Source organism: Gavia stellata, chromosome 24 (genome assembly GCF_030936135.1).
Source record: "Gavia stellata isolate bGavSte3 chromosome 24, bGavSte3.hap2, whole genome shotgun sequence".
NCBI lineage: Eukaryota > Metazoa > Chordata > Aves > Gaviiformes > Gaviidae > Gavia > Gavia stellata.
This window is the reverse complement of record NC_082617.1, coordinates 3,402,993-3,425,195: the sequence shown is the minus strand read 5'-3', so window position 1 is coordinate 3,425,195 and position 22,203 is coordinate 3,402,993. Positions and strand designations below refer to the sequence as shown.

The window sequence follows — 22,203 nt, the reverse complement described above, 5'->3', positions numbered from 1 at the left end:
ACCAGCCCCACCAAGGAGCCAGGCAGCACATGCCTGCCAGATGCTTCGCATTTTGGGAGGAGGGGAGGAGAGGTTCAGAGGTCAAGGTCACAAGCGATGCCTGCCTCCGTTCTCTGTGAAGGGGCCGTGCAAGGGGGAGAGGGAGCTGGGAGGAAATACCAGCCTGTGTGTGTAAAAACCATCCAGGGTGGGATTCACGGTCACGTTTGCACATGTTTGGCTCAGGAGAGGCAGGAAGCTGCAAGGCATGGGGGTCCCTCAGCTGAAAGGAAGGGCTGGGGAGGAGACAGAGCAGCACAACATGCCGGGACAGCCGGGGATGCTCCTTCCTGCATTGCTTTAATACCTCCGAGAGAGCTACCACCACCCCATTTAGGATCAGCCTCCAGCCATCAATGTTCCCCCCTCCTCCTTCCCTTCTTTGTGGGAATGAAATACTGCATTTGGTGTTGCAATTTGCACATTGACAAGGCTTGGAGCTCCCTCCATACCCTGGGACCTCCTGGAGTGTGTCAGCCCTGTCTCCCCTTCCCCTTGCCCATTTGAGTGTCAGTTGGCTCCTTGTACTTGAAAGGAGAAAGCGGCACTCTCTGACGTAACCCCAGACGCTTCTTTCCAAGGCTCAAGACGAAGTTAAACTAAACCAGACTGCACATATCAGAAATAAGAGCCCAGACACAAAGGAACAGTTTTGGAAATACCACTCATGCCTCTGCAGGAAAACGGTCACCCAGCAGCAGTCACCTCCAGGTGGCCCTTTCAATGGCCTCCACCCAGATGGACCTGCTTCGAGCAGGGGCTGCACTCCATGATCTCCAGAAGTCTCTCCCAACGTGGATTACACTATGACAATCTCCCACTCCTGCATGTGGGCGATACACCTCCTGCCGCTGCATGTGGTGTTAAACAGACTTGCAATATCTCAGCAGCCATAAAACTTGATTTCTCACCAGCCCAGCTCTTCCAGAGAGCAGCAAGCAGCTACCCCGGTAATACCAGTAGTGCTTCTGGGGCACAGTCACACCCTGCCCACCTAGAACCACGACTGCCTTCTATATTTAAGACAGAAAAATATAAAATCTAAATCATTAAACCACAAGAACCAAAGATATGACTTCTAAGCACTACCTTCTAAAGCAAGCGTGCCTGAGATAAACAGTGAGGCACAGCATTTTTTTCTGCTTTAATTTAATTTTGGGTCACTTTTGCTCAACCAGCATCCATCAAATGATATGAGACTCGTCACTGAACATGGGATCTGCTCCTATTTATGCATTTTCAAGCCAGCAAAAAAAACCTCACTGTGATCTGGTGTCCTACAAAGAATATGCCAAAGGAGATCTCCAGCTTAATTAAGGAAAAACATCTTTCCCTTTAGAAAAAACATCTCATCTGGATTTAAAGTCCTCCCAGCAACTGAAACTCTACCACAACCCAACCTTGAGGTAGGCCAGCAGTGAATTAAATAACATATACAATCAACATATGGGTTGTTAGAGAGAACGTGGGAGGTTACAATTAAAACCAGGAGAGCTGTGGAGGAAAATTAACAGCGCTTTTACTGCAGAAGGTATAGGATTCCCAAAAGTCCACTCATTTGGAGAGGAAAACCACGAGCAAAGCATTATAAAATGAACCTATTAATAAGGATTCAGAAAACTGCCTACCCCGGGCAGGCGCCTAGTCTCCTCCTTAGACAGACCCACCAAAAGAAGTTTTCGCTCAAGGCAAGTTTAGCAGCTTAAAGGCTTACCCTGCAAAGGAGAGAAACATCATGGAGCTCTGCCATTAAAGCACGGTACGTGGTTTTGCAAGACCTGCCTAGTCCGAGCAGAATGACTTTTGCTTCCCACGAGCCACAGGAGCACGGGGAGACGGGCACCGCTTTGGTTCATCCTCAGCAAGCCGGGGTAAGCGGCTCTCCCTGGGGGCTGGGAGCAGGTGAGGGGTGGGCAGCCAGCCCGGGACCCCCCACCTCTCGCCCAGGTTCAAGCCAGCCGGAGGGAGCAGCGGCAAGCGCTGACCCGCCTGGCAATGGCAGCATCCGATTTACAGCCATCGAAGCTGACTTCAGCCCCAAGGGATTTGATGCCAAGAGCTGGTGCAAACTGTATGGCAACTAGAAAGCACCTGGCTATGAACTGTGGCTTTGGGGGATTAAATACACGCTCACCCTCATGCATTTCCCACGGGGAAGTGGGAAAGAGCGCTTTCCTCCTCCGCACCAGCCCCAGGAGCAGGTCTGAGGCAGGTGTGACCTGCGTTGCTTTTGTCCCTGCAATGGAGCACATCAGCGGGAAGGCTGGGGGTAATTTCCAGCTGCCTTTTTTTGCTGCCTATGGAGCATGGGAGCGCTCAGCATGGGACCCGCAATCTGCCCCAGGCTGAAGTCTTGCTCAAACACTCCTGTGCGAGGAACTCGGACCCTTCTCTCCTCCCACATGAGTACAAAACTTCACAGTTATTGACATGAAACAGGAACAAATTGCACAGTTTTTCATTTAGGTTGTGGTAGGGAGCTTGGGGCTTGGTTGCCCGGGTTTGCTCTGAGGCCCCAAGGCAGAAACACAATCTTTGTGAAATGAAAACAAACCTCTTCACGTGCTGCCGGGAACGGGAACGAAGGTCCCTACACCAACCGCCCTGCCCTGGAGGAAAGCGAGACCCTGCAATCAGCTGATCGCAGCCACTGAGTTCCTGCGAAATCTCTGTGCCACGGTCATCTCTAGCTGTGGTCAAACCTCCGTTAGAGAATCCGTGGGGAAAACATCAGAGAGGCACCGAGGAGCTGGCTGGATGCAGGCACAGGCAGGAGTTTCCAAGTGATGCAGGACAGTGAGGCCAGCCGGCCAAAAAGCTGTCCTTTAAGTCACTCAAACTCTACATACAGAGTGTGCATCCCCCGCTTTTCTCTCCTTCTCCCTCTTTCTTTGCAGCTCGCTTTCAACGCCGCACCCCGCGTCCTCCAGTCACTGGCGAGGGCGAGGAGGAACGCGTGGCACGATGGAGACTGGGTCCTCTGTCTGCTCTCACTTCCCTCACCCAAATCTTTCAGTTTGCCACCCTCAAAATTACAACATTCAAAATGCGCCAGTAAGAGGAAAAAAAAAAAAAAAAGAGCACAGGAGTTGTTTAAAATCTGCTCACGCAAAGCTCGCTGCCAGAAAGCGAGATCCAACTTTAAAACCCCTCTGCATCGCTAATGACCTTTTAATAGCTCTCATTACAGAACATCTCACTCAGCCCTGGTACATCCCCGCCTGCCAAAACAAAGACCAGCATTTCCACAGGGAAAACCCAGCTGTTTAATTGATCCATTCAAGGACTTCAGAAAAGTATTAATAATGCAACTCTGTCAAACTAAAGGTTTCACTCCTCTGCGGCAGATGCCTTCGTTGGATGGCAACTCGTTTGACCTGCCTCTTTAATCAAGCATTCCCCATGCCCAATGGAAGCTGCCGTTGAAAATGTGGCTTAGAAACAAAGGCTCAGCAACAGGAAAGCAGAAAAAATAATAATAAAATTTGCCTTTTTCACTCTGAACAGCCATACTTAACCTGTAGTATATACCCATACTCTGTCTTAAGTATACACACACTTAATTGTTAGTACAGAGGCATAGAAATGCCCCAGAACACGTCAGGTCTGGGTCCCGCGTGGTGTTGTACACATAGCGAATACCCCAATAAATTCTCCTCCCCCCCCTTCCCCATCCTACGCCTCTATGGTCCTCGTGCCTGGGGTTACTTCGAATATCTCTTCCGATTTACACCTTTCAGGGACGAGTCGTGTCGTCCTCAGCTCCTGTGCTGCAACATGGCATTCTTTCCCAGCTGGTGGGATCTGCTCCCAGCGAGCCCATCGACTCCCGCTTCTCTCTGTGATAACCCAGAGCGCTCTGCTGAAACTGCAATGGCATAAACATTGGCACTCACGGGGTAGGGAGAGGGAATGGGTAAGCATAAGACACAGCAAGCTGGCAAAATAACAGCACTACTTCAAAACATCATGTCTAGCAGGTTTAAAAAAAAAGAGAGAGAGAGAGGAGCTAATGGAACATAATCTGCTGCCTGGCTGCATTTTGTCTTGCAAAGAGATCTCAGCTCAGAGCCATTACAGGAGTAAAAGCGTGCATCTGTCTAGCATCACTCCCTGCTTTACAGATGGAAACCACAGGCAGAGGAGCAGCAGCTAGCGCAGGGCCACGGCAAAGCAAGAGATCAGGGAGCCCCAGCCCTGCTCTGTGTCACGGCCACCCCATCCCACTGCTTCCCGGTTAGGTCCGGCTTTGAAGGGCTCCAGATGTTTCATTTCCTGGGAATCACCCATCATAAAGGCAGTTATTGCGCTCGTGCGCGGAGCCCCTCCACCAGCGAGCTCTCGCATGGGGAGAGCGCTCGGTATCCGCTCGCTCCTTAGCTCGGCCCCGGCCATCTGCTCCCAGGTGCTCTCCACGTCGGCATCTCGCAACCAGCCCTTTCCCACCCAAAAAAAAAGGCAGGGATACTGGACTAGCCTCTCCCATCAAAACCACCCAGACAAGCTGGTGTGAAAGATCCTGGGCCTTTCTCGGCCACTAAACCATCCTCCCCTCAGCCCCCCCACGCTCTCCCGGTTTTCATTGCCAGCTCGAAACGGTTGGGACCGGCTGCTGCGATAAACATCAGCTGCATCCTCCTCCGCAGCTGCCTGCCGTGGAGCAGCAGGAGAGATTATCCCTGCATCTGTCATGGATGAGTTTGGGGCTCTGAAGTGCTTTAAGATGTCTCTGCAATATATTACCTACCTGCTTCTCCTATTTCTCCGAGTCCCGATGGAAATATTTTATGTTTCATCTAAATGTATCAACTTAGAACACATCCATCTTCTGCAAGCGGGGAAGCGTATCTCTGCATAATACTAGTTGTGAGGGCACTCAGCTTTCAACAAATAGAAGTTAATTACCTTTCTGAAGCATGTTTTTTTTTTTCCTTTAAGAAAATAGAAACTGCTATTTGAATGTATTTAAGAGACCAAAAAGAAAAAAAAGATAAATTTAACCTTCACTCGCACTCTGGTGAAAGCAAGAAAAATCAACTGTTTTCCCTGAGCTAAACCTGTTTGACCTGTGCCCAACCCCTGTGATTTCCCCGCAGCAGGTTTAGGAGGGGATGAACTCTGCACACCTCCCACATGGAGCCATTAAACACACCAAGGCACCGCCGGTGTTGCAGCAGCAGGTCCCATCCCCAGTGCTGGGTCCCCACCACACAGCGGAGCTCTCAAGCGAACGTAAACGCAGATTACGGGGCTCCTAAAAGCAGGGGGAAAAAGGCCATGTGCACATGGAAAGATTCACACCACCCTGGGACAAAGCACCCACATTAACTTCCCAAAGGGGTGCCAGAAGCTGTGAGAGTTACACGAGCTACAGGAGGTTTGGCCCTTCGTTTCCATCAGATGCGTTGCTGCCACTCATCGCCAGCACCAGATCTGCTCATCCGCTCCTTGCTACCCTGCCCCGATGGCTCTCGGGGTAAGTTTTGGCCTATGGACAAGTGTTTCCATAAGAAAAGGAGCAGACGCAAAAATGCCGCTGCCGCCCCCAGCCTCAAACGCCTGCGGCCATCCTCTGTTCTCTGGGTGCTCATGCTCACGGCTGCCTCCTCCAGCTCATCTCCCTGGTGTAGCGAGATTGGCCAGGGAAAGACGTGAAGCACCTTACACAAGCGGCTGCAGCACTATTTCAAAGCTCACCCTTCGGGACAGCTGCGGCCAGCGAAGGCTCAGCCCTCCCCAGCCTGGCACGAGCCCCCGATGCTCAACAAACTGCAGCAAATATGAGAAATCCCAGCCTCGGGGAGACACCGGCATTTCCACCCTTGCCTCGATGCCCTGTTGCGATCAGACACTGAAATACCCCTGCCCCGTCTGTCTTGTCTCGGAGCAGAGAAAACCTGCTGGCAAAAAATGAACGGGATGTTTTAAAATAGCCAGGCAGTTCACTGAGGCATTTTGGATCAAAAAGAAGAAATTCTGCCAGTCTTCCCAAGTGAAACAATTTGAATGAGATCTGTGGAAATGGACCATCATATTTCATTTGGAGCGAGCTCAGTATTGACCTTCATCGCCTTGTGGAGCTGTGTTAGTTCCCAGGATCAATGGACCCACTCTTCTCCCCACTCACCCTGCTCAACCCAGATAGCGAGGGAGAAGCAGAGCAGGGGACGGCAACCCCCCGGGAGAGGCGATTTGATACCGCCTGGGCTGTACAGTGACCTCCGCAAGCTGGGAGTGGGTTTACTGGGGTTGAACTGGCCTGCAGTGAAATATTCTACTTCTGTTTTCTCAATGGAAAAGCTACATATTTTTCTAAGGGAAAGATTTATGTAGAAAAATCTCAGCATCTCAACTGCAGAAAGTGCATTTGCGTGTTGAAAACACACTGGAAAGACGTGGGGGAAAATGTTTCCAGCTAGCTCTGATGTTTGGGGCTAGATTCCCTTTCCAAAACATCTCTGTTTTCTGCCAATTTGTTTACTAATCACTCCCATCTTTCAAATAATTAACTAATTTATGAAGAACTTGACTGTGTCAAAAAAAAAAAAAAAAAAAAAAGAGCAGCAATGCCCTCGCAGGCTGAGCTGCCATGGGGATGCCGTGCACACTCGGATCAGCACAGGCACTTTTCAGATACAGCCCAGTGCAAGCATCTTTCCCATTTTCAGGTACCTCCCACATCCCAAAGGGCATCGTGCCTCTAGAAAACCCCGGCTGCCTCCCTCTGCCTGGGGAGCCGCAAAGCTGCACGGTCTGCACCAACACCTTCCCTTTCTTAATTAAAAAAAAAAAAAAGGAGACGGAGCTTGGTAAGTCTAAAAAGAAAACCATATGTGTCTGGAAAGGGGCAATCACTTTCTGCTCCTCATCGTGGATGCTGAGAGGGACCTGGAGGAGAAGCGTCCAAGGATGAACCTGCTCAGGGAAGGATGATGCAACGTTAACAGAGGGGTATTTGTGCTAATGCCAGTGTTAAGATTCTGAGAAAGTCTTCTGCAGATTAACTGCTTGGTGAAGGCTTTAACGCGCTTGGTTCTTCCATAAAGTTACAGCAGCTCAAGCGAGCTGGTGTGTACTGCCCGGTGAATGCTGGCACAATAGCTGGAGCTTTCCCTGAGCCCCAGTTCTGGGACTAGTGGGAATTAGGCAGAAACTCCTCTTCTGCTCTAAAAAGAGGATTTATGACCCTGCTTCCTGTGGAAGTAAGCACAGAAGTGTGTATCTGCGTCTCGATACTCAGGAAATAAATATTGGGTCCCTTGACAAACTCTTCAAACGTTTTGGACTGGCAACACTGACAGAGAGACTTGACAGCCTGCAAGCATCGAAAAGGACCCTTGTGTGAAGAATGATTTTGGCGCAGCCATCGCCGCTCACACGATGCCCACGGTAATTCGGAACCAGCCAGAACAACTACTCCCCCCCAGCGCTCTGCACGGCTCGGCTGAACAGCCTCGGAAACCCTCCCAAAACCCCGAGCAGCCCAGCCCCGGCTGAAACCTCATCAATTAACCACCCCATTACCCTCCCCTCCCGGGAGCGGACCCCTGTGGAAAGCCAGGAGGGGGGACTCCACACGCAGCTCCCCATTTGCTTTTCCCAGCCAGAAATCCTACAGCAAGAATTCCCCGTTGCAGCTCCCATGAGCTTTGGAGGAGGAACCGAGCCAAATTTTAGGGCTTGCAACAAGGCGATGGCCTCAGCAGGCTGTGGCGGGGGACATCACCCTGGCCACCAAGCAGCGGATGGGAGGGGAGGCAGAAGATGATCAAAGGGCTGCAGAACCTGCCCCGTGAGGAACGACTGAAGGAGTTAGATCTGTCCTCCCTGGAGACGGCTCGAGGGGACCTTATCACAGTATTCCACTACTTAAAGGGCAGCTACGAAGCGGACGGAGGCTCTTTCTTCATGAGGAGTCACACAGAGAAGACAAGGGGCAACAGGTACAAGTTGCACCAGGACAGGTTTCATCTTGATACAAGAAAGAATTTTTTTTACAGTGAGAACAATCAATCACTGGAACAACCTCCCCAGGGATGTGGTGGAGTCCCCATCACTGGAGGTTTTCAAGATGCAGTTGGACAGGGTGCTAGACAATCTCATCTAAGCTCCCTGACCCACAAAAGGTTGGACCAGATGATCTTTTGAGGTCCCTTCCAACCCGGGTTGTTCTATGACTCTGTGGTTTGATGGGGGGGTTGTCAGGCTGCTGAGCACCCTGGTGTGGCAATGCCCTGCAGCCACCCGAGGAGGGGCAGCGCTGCCCATGCTGCATCTGCATCCTGCAGCATCCCAGAGGGTTGCCCACAGAGGGCATCGGGGCTGCTGGGAGTGAGCAGGGAAGGGGAAGTGCCGGAGGCAGCTTTGCTCCTGGAAAGCCATCACGTCACCTCGGGTCTCCTTGCCCCCTCCCAGAAACGCTGTCCCCCAGCAGGCGCCACAGGCAGGGAGGAGAGGGAAAAGAAATCAGGGAAAAGAAATCCACCTTATCACAGCAAATCCTGGCGCTCCTTCCCGCAGAGCCACTGCAACTCGTCTATGAAACCACTGCGGCAAATCCGACGAGACAAAGAGACTCGCAGCCGCAGGGCGAGGGGCTGCTGCGTCCCTCCGTCCCGCTGCCTGCCTCCCATCTACCCCGCCAGCACCCGGCCGCGCGCCCGGGCACCCTTGTCCCCAGCGGCACTGGGATCAGCGCGATGTGACCTGAGGTGGCCTTTAACCCCGCAGGAATTACACTGCCGGGAGGGATGGGAGAGCTAGGCAAAGTTCCACGTGGGTAATTAGTGCTGCACTAATTGCCATCATTGTGGGACACAGACACACTGTCAAGGTTGACATGCCCGAAACAGAAGCTGATTTTTGTCACTGTGTTGCTCTCTTGAGTTCTTGGAGTGGGAAAGGCAGGGGAGGAGGGTGCTTAAGTCTTAGCGAGGTTTTTTTCTTAATTGATGGCCACAAGAGAACAAAGCTTCTCAGCTGACTGCTCTGTCACAGGGGCTGCAAGTTGAATGAAGCCTTTGCACAATGAAGGGGCTACGGGGACAAGGAGTCCCTTTGCCACCAGCTGGCAAGCAGGAAGCACTTCCCTCTGCCATCGTCACCGTCTGCCCCTGGCGAAGCGGAGCCCACGGCAGCACCGGGTCTCACCGCGCCGCCACACCCCACGGTGCCGCCGGCAGAGCCGAGGATGCTCGGCCTCGCGCTGAGCTCTCCCACGCTCACTCTGCGATGTGAAGGCAGGGGACAGGCCCAGCCTTGCCAGCCTGGTTTGTTTAACAATAGGGAGCAAAGCACAAAAAAGAAATCGTAATCTTGCCATGCAGTGGTAGGTTGGGGTGAACAGCCTTCCGCTCTCTGTTTTAGCTGAAAGAAATGAGGTTTCTGTGCTCATGTCTGTCCCCCAAAACGCTGCTGGGGTCGACAAGCAGGAGCAGGGAGAGACCCTTTCCCCGCCTGCCTGGGCAAGAGCTGCCGCACCAGCGCAGCCCCTCCCAGACGCCAGAGCATCCCCGCGGAGGAGGGCTCCTTCCCTGCGCCCCGCGGAGCTGAGCCCCGAGCCTGCACCCAGCTGGGGCCACGGGGACCGAGCCCCCAGCACCCAAGAGCCCCCATGAGCCACCTGATATCTGCCACCTCTCCAAAGGGGCTCCTGGGCTTTCCTTCCCAAAGAAGCCTCAAACAAAACAAAACCCCAGAGGAACAAACGATCCCCTACGCCGCAGCGATGCGGGGAGCGGGCTCCTCTCCTCGGAGGTTGAGCTGTAACCATTCACAGCTACCGACAGTGGTACCACAGCCAGCATCCCTTGCCCACACAGGCTTAACACCAGCCCCATGGCCCCGCAATGACTACAAGGCTTGCGAGAGCAAAGATTAATGTTATGTATATATATAGCACATACTGAATGTACACAAAGAGCTCTGGCTTCCTCGCCCGGGGGTGGAACGACATTACGTCAGCCCCCACGGCGCAGCCGGGACCTCAACCAGAAGCAGATGGCGGCTGCCCCTCCAAGAAATTAGGAGAATTTTGGGAGTCTGCCCTGAGGCGAGGGGACAGGACAGCCACCCCGAGCTTCTTCTCACACCAAACCCTGTGTCCCCCCCCGAGACCCCTCCACCTCACTGGAGCCAAACCTCAAACCAGCCTGGCTTAGCTTGGGCTTGAGCGCCGGGAGCTGGAGCTGCTTGCCGGCACCAGGCTGTGCCTGGGAGAGCAGCGAGGCTTCTCTCAGTGTTTCAAGAAGGGCAGGCACCCATTTAGGTGTAACAGTGCACGGCCCAGTTCAAACCGTTTATTTTTCCGCGGGCGCAATGCATCTATCACCTAGCTCAACTCCCTGGTAAGTTTATATGAACGTAAACATGCAGCATGCAGGCTATCCAATACGCTTCTCCTCTAGAAAAATCTTCCCCTAAGGAAAGGCACTCACCCACCCTTGAAACCCTTTCCCAGCACTCTAGAATTTAAATATAATGATTTCCACCTATTACATGCAAAAAAATAGAGGTGCAAGCAGCGCTAGCATCCCTGGTTGCAGGGCAGGCAGGAGCACCCCGGTCCTTATTTGCTCTGCACGGTGGCACGCGTGTGGACGTGGCTGCCGACAGCCGGAGCCGGCCCAGGGCAGGATCCGGACCTGCTGGCACAGAGAGAGTGGGCACTTAAAAAAAAAATCAACAGGGAGAGAGAGCTTTTAGGAAACGAGGCTCTGTACGGCCCATGGCTCATGGAAAGGTTTGAGATTTTATAACTTGGTCTAATCTGGCAGGATTTCTCATGGGGATGCTGCCAAACTTCAAGTCTGCGCTTCAGCTTACAGGAATACAAATACACGCTGAAGACAGGGATCCTGGGAACTGCTGGACAGTTTTGGCTGAAATTTTTCAAATAATTCAGCATGAGGCAGATGTATAACAGAAAGACTTTTCAATCCAAAGAGCTCAAGTTCGACAAAGTTAAACACCGCAGCAAAAAGCATCATCACAGCAGCTGTCTGGATACGGCAGCCCCAGGAGCGGTACCAGCTCTGGGCGTGCACACACACCCCAGCGTCCCTGCACCCCAGTGTCCCCGTCCCTTACGGCTTTGCCGTAAGCATCATGTGTCTCCCATCACCTCGGGAAGAAAGAGGTGGCAGGTGGGATGGCAGCATTTTTGGGGGGGCAGTGTGAAAACATCCAGTGCATGCCACATCCCAAAATGCAGTGTCATGTCCCGGGTCAGTGCCTTCTCCTCCAGACGCGTCAGAGGAAATTGGGGCCACATCCAGGCTGGGGTTCCCAAAGCACCCAAGCAAGGAGGCACCTCACTGCTCTGAGTTCGGTGCAAGTGGGGACATAACCAAGCAACCAAAAGTTATCAAGTGCAAGTGACGGCATTTGTCCAAGGGAAAGCAGCACGGGCTCCTGCCTCTACCCACCTCCTCCCAATTCCCGGACAAAGGAACCAGAGCATTTTAGGATGGAAAAGGACTCTTTCATCCAGCAGATAACGGCTGAAAACTGATACTCAGCAAACTTGGACTTATGAGGGGGGTGTTTTTCATCTGTGAGGGCAATCGCTCGCTGCAGCCCACCCGGGAACGTGCCAACTTCGCCATCGCTCCAAGTCGTCACGCTACGACGGGACATCTTTACATCATGTAGGAAACCAAATGCGTTCCTTCAGGTCCTGGTGCAGAAATCACTGCGCCAAGATCTCCAGGTTTTGGTTCTTTTTTTTTGTGGGGGAGCAGAGCAGCCTGACCCCCGGCTGGCCATCAAACCCACCCTGGGCAGCAGCGCAGCCCTGCGGCAATGCCGCATCCATCCTTCGAGGACCTTCAAATGGACCCCCAGCACACCAAACCCGGGCTGGCTCTGCCCTCCATCCGCCAGTGCAGAAAACCTCGGCTAAGAGGAGCACACGAAGGATTTCTGAGATAAAAGCTGCATTGTACAAATATACTGGAGGGCTCTGTCCCTTTGCTGGGGGCTCTCGTAACTCCTGCAAGCCCTGAAGTTTTAATCGTTCGTTCTCTGCCTTCACTGGGGCAAACAGCCACAGGGGAAGGCTGCACAGATGCTCTCTGTGATGGGGACAGAGGCAGTGACCCCGGTATTTACGCCACTTTAAATGCACAATTTAGGGTCTTGTGAGGGGAAAAAAAAAAAAATAATACCATATAATTGCCTAATTGAGGACTCCATAGTAACATCGATGCACTGGAGGGTCAAATGGAGATGACACGAAGAGTCCAAATCTGGTATTTCTGGATTTTTAAGCAATTTGACTTGCAAACTAGTTAAGATTGCCATCACTTTGTAAGCTTTATATATACACACGCGCACACACAAATGTCATCTATATCATATAAAACATATGCTACCATACATACACAAACAGTACTAACGCATCGCAATTTATGTATGATTTTGCACATATACATTAGGTTAAATGCTTAGTTTACAAAGTCCACGTACACATCCTAATTACAAGCACCTGATAGCATAAGACACCAGATCTGAGGAGCCCTGCTGCACAGCACCGTATTCGACAGTTCAGAGTACCAGACCTCCAGGAGGATAATTTACTGAAAGACTACTTTCACCAACCCTCGAGCAAGAAATACCATCTGCAGGAGCCAAGCGTTGCACTTTCAGATGCCACTCATCCCTTAATTAAGCAGATTTTAATTGGGTGACTCTGAGCTTTAATTAATGGCAAATTGTTCGTGCACATTCATTTTTGGGTCACGTCCCCAGACGGGATTTTTCTGAGTTGGTTTGGGGATTTTGTGTTTGCAGTTATAGTTATTGCACTTTACAGGGGAAAAAACCAGCTCCCAGGAGCCCTGGAGCTGCTGGACTCCCACTACACCAAGGTGGTTTCCCACTTTCCCCTCCTTCTTAACCAGAGCATTCCCTAAAGGGTGAGGAGAGCTCAGCACAGCCCCAGAAACACCCGTGCTGTGCTCACTGGTGCCGGGACGTCTGGGCACCGTGGACATGGAGGGGTGATGTTCAGAGGCAGCCAGGGCTTGTGCAACCCGGCATCACCCCAAATTCAGAGAAATGCCACCTTTCCCCCACCATCACAGACCCACAGCACTGCGAGGGGTCTCACTCAGGAATCGTTACCGCTCAAACCGCGAAAAATAGGTGCAAGTTCAATAACTCAGCCTTGGGAAGGAGGCACCTGGGGCTTTGCCCACCCCGCACAACGCGCCGTGCACGCCAGCTTACACACACCTCTGCAGCAGCAGTGATCACAGGGAGATCAGCTCCCACCCGCTGCCTTATAATGCTCCCCTAAAAATCAGCCTCTCCACCATTTCCAGGCTGGCTTGCTGCTCCGGGTGATGTGTGGATTGGGGCTCAAGGTTCGGATTTGGTTCAGTGCAAACACTGTTTGCTTAAAGGGCCTGGGTGTGCTCCGAGGGAGCAGTGCTCACTGAGGACAGGACACCAGGCATTCCCATTCCCAGCACGCTGGAGTCAATTCCCACCTATTTCTGGCATCCTCGGCCCTCCTGAGATCATCAGCGAGCATCCTTTCGGTAACAGCTACAAACACAACAAACGGCAACAGCCCAGTTTCCCTCCCAGACGGATTCACCTCCTGCTTTTACAGCCCAGGGCTTGTGAACTTGGAAACGGACCTCTCCCAAGCATGAGCCATGCAAACCACTCTTCCAACCTGACACGAGGGAGGAGCTGGTGCCACCCCTGTGACAGCGATACTGCAGAAATACAGACTGCTTGCTACCCCAACCCAAGCAGAGAACCAGGAGGCATCAACAAATCACCTCATCCTGACTGAGCTGGAGTGCGGAAAGAAGATACGGATCCTAATTTCCCAATGGATCCATCTAAGAAACTGATCCTGACTTCCTTCCAGCCCTAAGGTGCCACAAATGCTGCCCATGCCCTCTCCCCTGCCACTGCACGGAGCAGAGGGAACGCGCAACCTCAACAAGGTCCCACCAGCTTTGAACACCAACTCCCGGCTGAAGTCATTAGCTGCTCTCCTCCCCTCTGGCACTCGCTCCTCGCTTCAATTATTCCCCGCTTGACTCGGGCTCAGTGCGTGAAGCACCCAGCCAGCCGCAGGAGTGCCATGGGTCACTGCTCCAGCTCGCAAAGCCAAGCCCAGCTCCAAGGTCGGGAAGGCCAGCCAAGCTCTGCAGCTGGCTGCTCCTAACTCCCCATCCCTCTCCTTGAGGATATTTATTGCAGCTGTGCTGCACAGCCCTTCCTCGGAGCAGAACTGCACCATCAGTAGGGACTGGCTGAAGAACAAGAGCCTCAACCCCAAAGACCTGTCTTGTTTTACGCCTGAGAAACCCACACATTTGGAGGACTGTGCCCCATTCACTGGCGGGGTCTATAATAACACTTGAAAACCTGCCTGAGCTCGTGACCTTTACCAGCCCAGGCAGCAGTGATCAAAGGGTAAAGCCACCTGGATGATGAGCACTCAAATCCTCCTCAGGGCTGCCCTGTGACCCACAGGAAATAAAAACATATAATGACCACCAAGCTTCCTAATGCTGCTACAGCCAACTCGCACTTCCACCTCTTCCCTTCCCTGCTGTGCCCAGGGAAATATTGGGCTGCAGACGCCCCTCTCTGCCGTCTCCCTTCCTCCCCGCACGGCCCAATACCCTCACTGGAGTTATCACCTCCCAGGTTCCCCAATCTTCTGCACCTTATCCCCACTTGGATTTTGCTCCAGTTCCAGCCCCTGGAATGCAATTCCCAGCTCAGTTTCCCAGGCTATGAACTGCATCGCTCCAGCCTTGTTTCCGAGCCAAGGTTCAAATGGAGTTAAGCTCTACTGAGATAAATCAACAGTTTCCCTCTCAGAAACATGTTCTCACCGATGCGGCTGTATTGAAGGCTCTGGCATACTCAAACACGCATGTTTTTGGGCAGGGGTTTGCGCAGTGAACGGGAGCGTGGGGTCACCGCCTCTGACTGGGACCCATACGTGTTAGCACAATGCAAACGCAGCAACGCGTGTCTTAGAACCAGTCAGCGCTTCCTTCAAAATAAACATCCTTTTTTATCGTCACTTTATTAAAGTATTCGGCATCCCCCGCATAGCCCATCACTTCCCAGCGAAAAGTCACAGCCCCATGGACCAAACTGTGGAAATGGATTGCTTGGAGTTTTCATGAGGCAACCCAGCCCTGCGCCCCGTTTTATAGGGCACCCTGCCCCGTTTTATAGGGCACCCTGCGCCCCGTTTTATAGGGCACCCTGCTGTGTCCGTCCCAGGTGGGAGCCGGCCAGGGGCTCCTGCCACGGGGAGGGACAGGACTCAGCGTTCCCAGAAGTTTTGTGAAAAGTTTCAGGACAGACACTCGGTGACCAGCTGCAGAGGGGAGAGACGAGGGACATGGGGGCATGCTGCAGTGCCCCAGGTAGGAGAAGCGCTCCAGTTGTGGCACACATCTGGAGATCATACATCATGTGTATCATACATCAGAGAAGCCACGCACAAATCCCAGCTAGTCTGGCTGCTCTGTTCCTGCAGGGAGAGGGACACCACGTCCCGCTCCAGCGGTGGCCCTGCCACCGAGACCCTTATGCCACGCTGAGACCCCCCCAAAGAGAGACCTTCCCCGCCAGCCCCCCACCCCCCCCGCCCGGTGCCACGGGGGATGCCATTCGCGGGGGGGGGGGGGGGGGAAGCCTTTCAGCCCCCAAAGCAAGCGTGTCCCCGGGATGCCGGGACACCAGGGGGAACCCCCCGACCCCGCCGACCCCCGCCGCGCCCCGCAGAGCCCCGGCTGCCGGCGGGGGCCGCAGGCGCCCCGAGCCGCGCTCCCCCCCCCCCGGCGGGCACCCGGCCGTGCGCGGGGCTGCAGCCCTGGGCTAACAGTGCATCCTAGCGGGGACCGCCGCGCCGAGCACCCCGGCCCCGCTGCCACCCCGGCCCCCCTTCTCCCGCGGGGCCGCTCCCAGCCTCCCCCCCCCCGGTGCGGGGGTGCCGTCCCGCCGCCGCGCTGCGCTCCTACCTGCGAGCAGCCCGGAGCCCGGCTCGGGGGGCTCCGGCCCCGCCGGGCAGAGGGGCAGGACGCAGAGCAGCGCCAGCGCCAGCGCCCCGCAGCGCATCGTGCGCCCGGCCCCGGCCCCGCCGCATCCCGGCCCGGCCCCGCCGCCGGGGCAGGCACGGCCCCGCCGCCCCCGCCCCCGCCCCGCTCCGCCCCGGCCCGCCCGGCGCTGCGGAGACCCCCGCACCCTGCGGGGGGGGGGGGGGGGCACCCCCTTCCCTCCGCCCCCTTCCCCACAGGCAGCTCTGCGAGGGTTAACCCGTGCTCCCGCAGGCCCGGTGGTGCAGGGGTTAATGCCCCCCCCCACAGCCTCCCCCCAAATCAGACGCACTTCCAACGCCCCCCGCCGCTGCAGGGCTTGGGGGGGATCCCCCCCGCCGTGTGCAGAGCTGCACGGGGTCACACACAGACACACACACACAGGCTTGTACCTCAACCGGGTGCTGCAGGGGTTACTGACCCCCCACGTGCTGGTTTGGCCTCCACAGGTAAAGGAGACTCACCCCCCCCCCCCCAAATAAAAGTTGCTGCAAGTGTTTTTTGGGGCGCTTTACTCCCAAAGCTGTCCCCCAGCCTGCTGCCTTCCCCAGCGGGGCACCTGACCCTCCTCCCACAGGGTGATGGGAACAGAGCAGCCTCCTGCTCTGGCATTTTGGGGTGAGCGAGGGACCCCAACTCTCCTGTGAGAGCTGTCCGGGTCCTCTGCGTTTAACCCCGCTCTCCTTACCCAGAGTCTGGGCCACTTCACCCCCTTCTTGGCACTACAGGAGTTAAATCTCACCTCACCCAGGTCCTGCCAGGCCCTCACACCACTGCCGGACTGTCACCCTCCCAGCAGTGCCACCCAACTGCTCCTTAGCACCAGCCACAACAGCATCACAGTGGAAGGCATTTGCAGACAGGTACCCCGAAAGAGAGTTTCCCCAGTCACCACCCCAGACAGCCCCACGTCCGCACAGCGCCCTGCACGAGTGCTGCCCCATGGCAGACCTTGCTCTGTGCTACATGTCCAGCTCTCTGGTATCACCAGGGGCACGGACCCTGCCGCCGTGGCTACACCGCTTCCCGGGACTGCTCTGCCCTGTGTGACGAACCCCTGGACGCTCACAGAAGCCCTTTGGGGCTTTCAGCTCAGGCCCACAGAGCAGGCGGGCTCACTCCCAGTCCGTGCTAGTATTTTCTCTGCAGCTATCACCCACAGACCCAAAAATATGGGAACCTTCAGCGAGGGGCAGCCAGACCTGCCTGCCTCCGGGTGGATGTCCCTTGCCAGGAGGTGCCCAGTGGTGTCACCCGGCTGTCATTTTGCTCAGATGAGCACCGCACCACGACAGTGGGAAATTAGGCTCCTGTAAGCTCCTCTCTTTAGGTCCCGACTGCTGCTTGGTCCTGGGGAGATGCGAGCCCAGCTGGGTGCAAAAGGTGCTGCGCTCACCCCTCTCTGCTTGTTTGGAGGCCCTTCCCCTGCCATGCACTGACTCAGCTTGTCAAGGAAAGGAAGGTCAGAGACACTCAAGGAGTCATTTGCTTTGCCACGTAGAGGACTTTATTTGTCAAGAACATGTGAGACGGGGTTGGCTTTCCTTTCTCAGGTGTTGCTGAATCCCATTGATTCCCACAGCTGTGACCTTCTGGTGCAGCAGCACATCTCCTGTCCCATCTCTTGGCCCTGCCCTGCAGCCGGTCTCTGCTGTGTGACACGCAGCTGCCTGGCAGCGAAGAGGCTCTGCCCTCTGCTCCTTTCACACACCACCATCCCACTGCAGGAGAAGGTTTTTTAGGTGGATCACCTGCAGAACCAGGTCTTTTAAACGCTCTCCACTCCATGAGGAGGAAAAAAAAAGACCTTGTAAAAGGCATGCATTTATTCTGCCACAGTTCTATCAGCTCAGCTCAGCATCATCTTTTAAATGGGCTATCTTTTCGCTGAATCCAGTAACACAACCACATCCACTCCCCTCCTCAGCCTCCTGCGAGAAAATGGGGTTTTATGCCCCTGTGGGTATTTCAGACTTTTGTGCAGGAGTAGCTGGGCAAGGACCATGCCTCCTCCTCCTCCTCTCTGTTGTGCTGGGCAGAGAAAAGGCTGCCAGAAACAGAGAACTAATAAAAACAGACACAGACAAAGCCAGTGCTGGGCTATTCTGTTTCAGAGCAATGACGGAAAGTGCAGATGAGGATAAAATGAATAAACTACAGTTATTGATACTGTTTTCTTTGAGTTAACACAGCTCTGCTCCATCAGCATGTTCCAGGCTTCCTCTGCAAGTGAAGGGGCTCTATTCTGGTGTTCCCATCAGTTCGCTCGGGAGTTGGTTCGCTCAGACCTCCCTTCTCAAACAGCCTCAGCAGCTCCTTCACGCTGACTCACCCGCCTCAGGACTTCACCCCCACAAATATTTACACAGCCTTATCGGAGCCACCCTTCTCCATCACCGTGCAGGGCTCCTTACAGCTATCACCGTAAATCAGTCCCCGACCTTTCATCATTTTTGTTATTGCTCCTTTGCTTTGAATTCTCTCCAACGAACCAATGCATCCACCAGCAAGATGCCAAATTCCCAGTGTCACCTCACTAGCACCCTACTAGGAGCCTGTGGATATAAAAAAATCACACACACGTCAGTGATCTAAAACACCGAGACATGAAGGAGGCAGAATAACCTGCAGGAGCCCAGGAGACCTTGTCCTTGCTTCTGCGCTCGCTTGCTGGGTGACCCTGGGCAATTTAGTCCCCTTGAGGTGTCTCAGTTTCCTTTTTTTATCAAATGAAGGTGCAAACACAGCCTCTTCTGCAAAATAGTTTTGGAACGTCATGAGGGACGGTGTTGAGTTGAGGCTCGTTATTATGTTCAGGCACTTTCTGAAAATGGTGCTTTCCACAGCCCTGAAAATGTCAGGAGATCTACTTAGGGCTGATCAAGAGGGATGAATTCCAATGGGACAAGAAATCCATCACCTTGGAGGGTACGCAGGCGTCTACGGGCACCGGCTGCAAATGTGGCTGGAACAGGGAATCAGCTAGATGACACTGGGTTTTCACGCTCCGGGGAATATAAAAGGCCAAATCACCTGCACGGCTCGGACTCAGGTGTACTCAGTGTCTCACCCCGAGTTTTCTGCATCCTGAGACAAATATTTCAGGGAATGACCCTCAAAGAGTGGCAAGGGGAGATGAATTGGCCTTTTTCCATTTTTTTGTTTCCCTAGAAAGTAGAAAAAGCCTGAAAATGCTACCCCCTAATGGTAAAACGAGGTGTGGGGGTGCTGACCTCGGAAATACCGATCCGAAGCCCGGATTTTATCCATAGGGCTGGGAGTGGAGACAGAGGGAGCAGAAATGCAAGCGCTCCCTGCTAGCAAGATGTGCCCCTGCAGGGAAGAGACCTCGTGCAAAGCCGCTCACAGCAGCTTTGCGTGAACGGCGTTACTCCCGTCACGAGAACCAGGCGGGGCTGGGGACGAGGTACAAAAAGAGCCCTTTTGTGGAGATCAGCTGAACTCAAAAGCAAAGCAAAACCAGGTGTTCCAGCTCCCGTGTCTCAGACGTGGGAGATGCTTTGAGTCTGGCGGCGGGGACCCCTCCTGCTCCAGTTCCTTCGCCCCAGGACTCAGGCAGTTCCTGGAGAAACTGTTGGGTGCATTGCTGCCTTGGTCTCATAGACCGAAAGAGTACAATTGAAATAAGGAGAAAGAAAGAAAAAATAAGGGGGGGGGGGGAGGCAAAAAGCCCCCCCAAAGGCTTTTTGGAATTGGAAAACACATATGGGATTGTAAGCTGTTTTTGGAGCTGCTCTGAGGCACACATCTGGAAGGGAGAGGTTGCTCATCTGGTCCTGCAGGCAGATTCCAGCTCCCCAGATGGTTGCAGTGCAGCGAATGTCACGGGGGTGTCCACCGAAGTCGAGATGCACATTGATTCGCAAATCTTGCACTGTTTTTCAAACCTTCCCTTCCACGCTGCTCAGACACATTCAGAAATCTCCATCGCTCCTGTTTGTTTGGGATATCTTAAAAATTTAATAGAAATCCTACTCTTCTCCGCTATGCTCCACCATTGTCCCACACAAGAAACCCTGCACCCTGTACAGACTGCAAGCCAAGAGAAGTTATTCTGCTCCAAATTTTGCTAATAATTTGCTGCATGACCTCAAGCAAACCCACTTTCTTCACATGCTACAGCCTGAACTGGCTATCAGGAGGGAAAAGACCTTTTCCTTGCATGGATGGCATTTCACACGATACCTGAGTCTCAGGTGGGACCTTGGGTGGTCTCATCACAGAAAAGATGCAACAAGAGAGAAGAAGAAGAGTTGAATACTAAAACAGACCTTGTGCTCTGAAGAGTACTGAAAAATGCAGAAATGCGATGGTCCTCCCTTCAGCAGTGCTCTCCAGCTGCCAATATTTTTTCTCAGTTTCTTGGAGAGTCCTTGGCGTTGTCGGAAGTGTCACAACAACAGACCCTGATGAAGGAGATGCACGCAGTGGATTTTTCCCCCTGGTAGGGATCGAAGACAGTTCTCCAGTTATCCAAAAAACCGAGAAGTTCCTTCCTTGTGTACCAACAGACTTTGGGTTTTTCTTCTGCTCAGTGCGAGCCTTGGGAGTAGGAACTTCAAGGTAGACTCAGCAAGTATTATTAGTATTATTTTTTTTTTTCTACAAGCGCTACAGCAAGCCCTGGAGATGTGGCAGACTCCTGACACCAATCCAACCCCACATGCTGCCGATTTCCGTGCCCATGCCTACCTGAGGTAGCACCAAGGACACTTGCTGGGAGTGGGTGTAAGGTTTAATAGGGGTTAATTCGAAAGGGAGCTGCATGCCCAACATTTTTGCACAGCACAAGAGAAACATCCCTCTGTTAAAAACCTCGAAGGAATCAATCACTGCTAGGGTTTTTTGTAACCCTCAACTTAAATTATGCAATTTTGCTGCCTGTTGGACTCCAGGAACTGTAATTTCCATACTGGATCCACACTGCAAAGGCAAATTTGCAAACAGCTCCCTACTAAGACCGAGCATCTGCGAAGCCTGTATGGAAAGAAACACAGAGGCGGCCAATTTCTTACAGCGTCCCAATTTGGACTAAACTAAACCTGGTTTCACACCGGATCTCACAGGCTATCACTCAACATGGTGGTCAAGCCAAGTTGCCTCCCGCGGCTCTCTCCTAGCCAGCCCGCTGGGTGGGAGGCTGCTCTCAGGCTGGCGGTCTCTCGGTCACTAGGCACACTGCACACACCATCTTTGAATTTGTAAGTTTTTTTGCTAAGTTTTTATTTTAATTCAAGGACTTTGCTTCATACAAAATGTAATTGTAGAAACAACTGCAGAATTCAAAGTTTGGCTGATAAATATTACTCAGGCAGCAAACTAGGCAATCACAGAACCTTTTTTTTTCTTTTTTTTTCCCCCTTTTTTTTTTTGGGTAAAGTTCCGCTTCTGTTGCATGGTTGGAACTTTCATAATTTTTAACACTGTTTTTTTAAATATAAAGTTTTGCAACAAACCCCCAATTTATATCAAATATAATTAAAAATTAACAACTGATGAATACATTGTATCAAAAAAGTACGAAGATAAACATTTTCCATGCACATACTTTTTATATATATGTATATATGTATATATTTTACATGCAAACATTACTTATTCAAAGTACAGCCACTACGAGACTGGTTCTGGATGCAGAAAACTGATTGGTGCAATTCAAGTTTGGCAACTCACTATGAGGATTCTTGGAAATATCCTGTATGCATTGAAAAGACAGCAGAGAGGCTGTAAAAAAAGGTCGGAAAAGGGTTATGAACAATTGTGGTCAGGCTCGTCTGTCACTGTCATCGACCCCTATGAGGTGGGTGGAGGATTAGACAACTTGAGATTCTTCTTCGTGTTCTGCCTAAGAATTGCAGTGACCCAAGGCCATGCTTTGGCCATGCTTTTCCAGGTGGTGTGTTAGTGCGGGGCTGTGGGTTTGAGGATCTAAAATGGTAGAGGAAGGGGAAAGGCGGGGTGGAGAAGACAACAAAATTGTTCAGTACAGAAAGACATCTCTTTCACTTTCCAGTGTGGGTACAATGTTTGCATGCACTGTCAGAGAGATTGCGTTTTC

General features: G+C 52.9%; 1 protein-coding gene across 1 annotated transcript in view; it reads right to left on the bottom strand.

The window, feature by feature from the left end:
* The window catches only part of LOC132319117 (collagen alpha-1(I) chain-like), a 95,229-nt gene extending 79,083 nt beyond the window's left edge, over positions 1-16,146 (bottom strand). The window contains exon 1 of the mRNA XM_059829029.1: positions 16,050-16,146. Within this exon, the coding sequence (XP_059685012.1) occupies positions 16,050-16,146 (97 nt within the window). The remainder of the gene's footprint in view (positions 1-16,049) is intronic.
* Between the last annotated feature and the right edge of the window lie 6,057 nt (positions 16,147-22,203).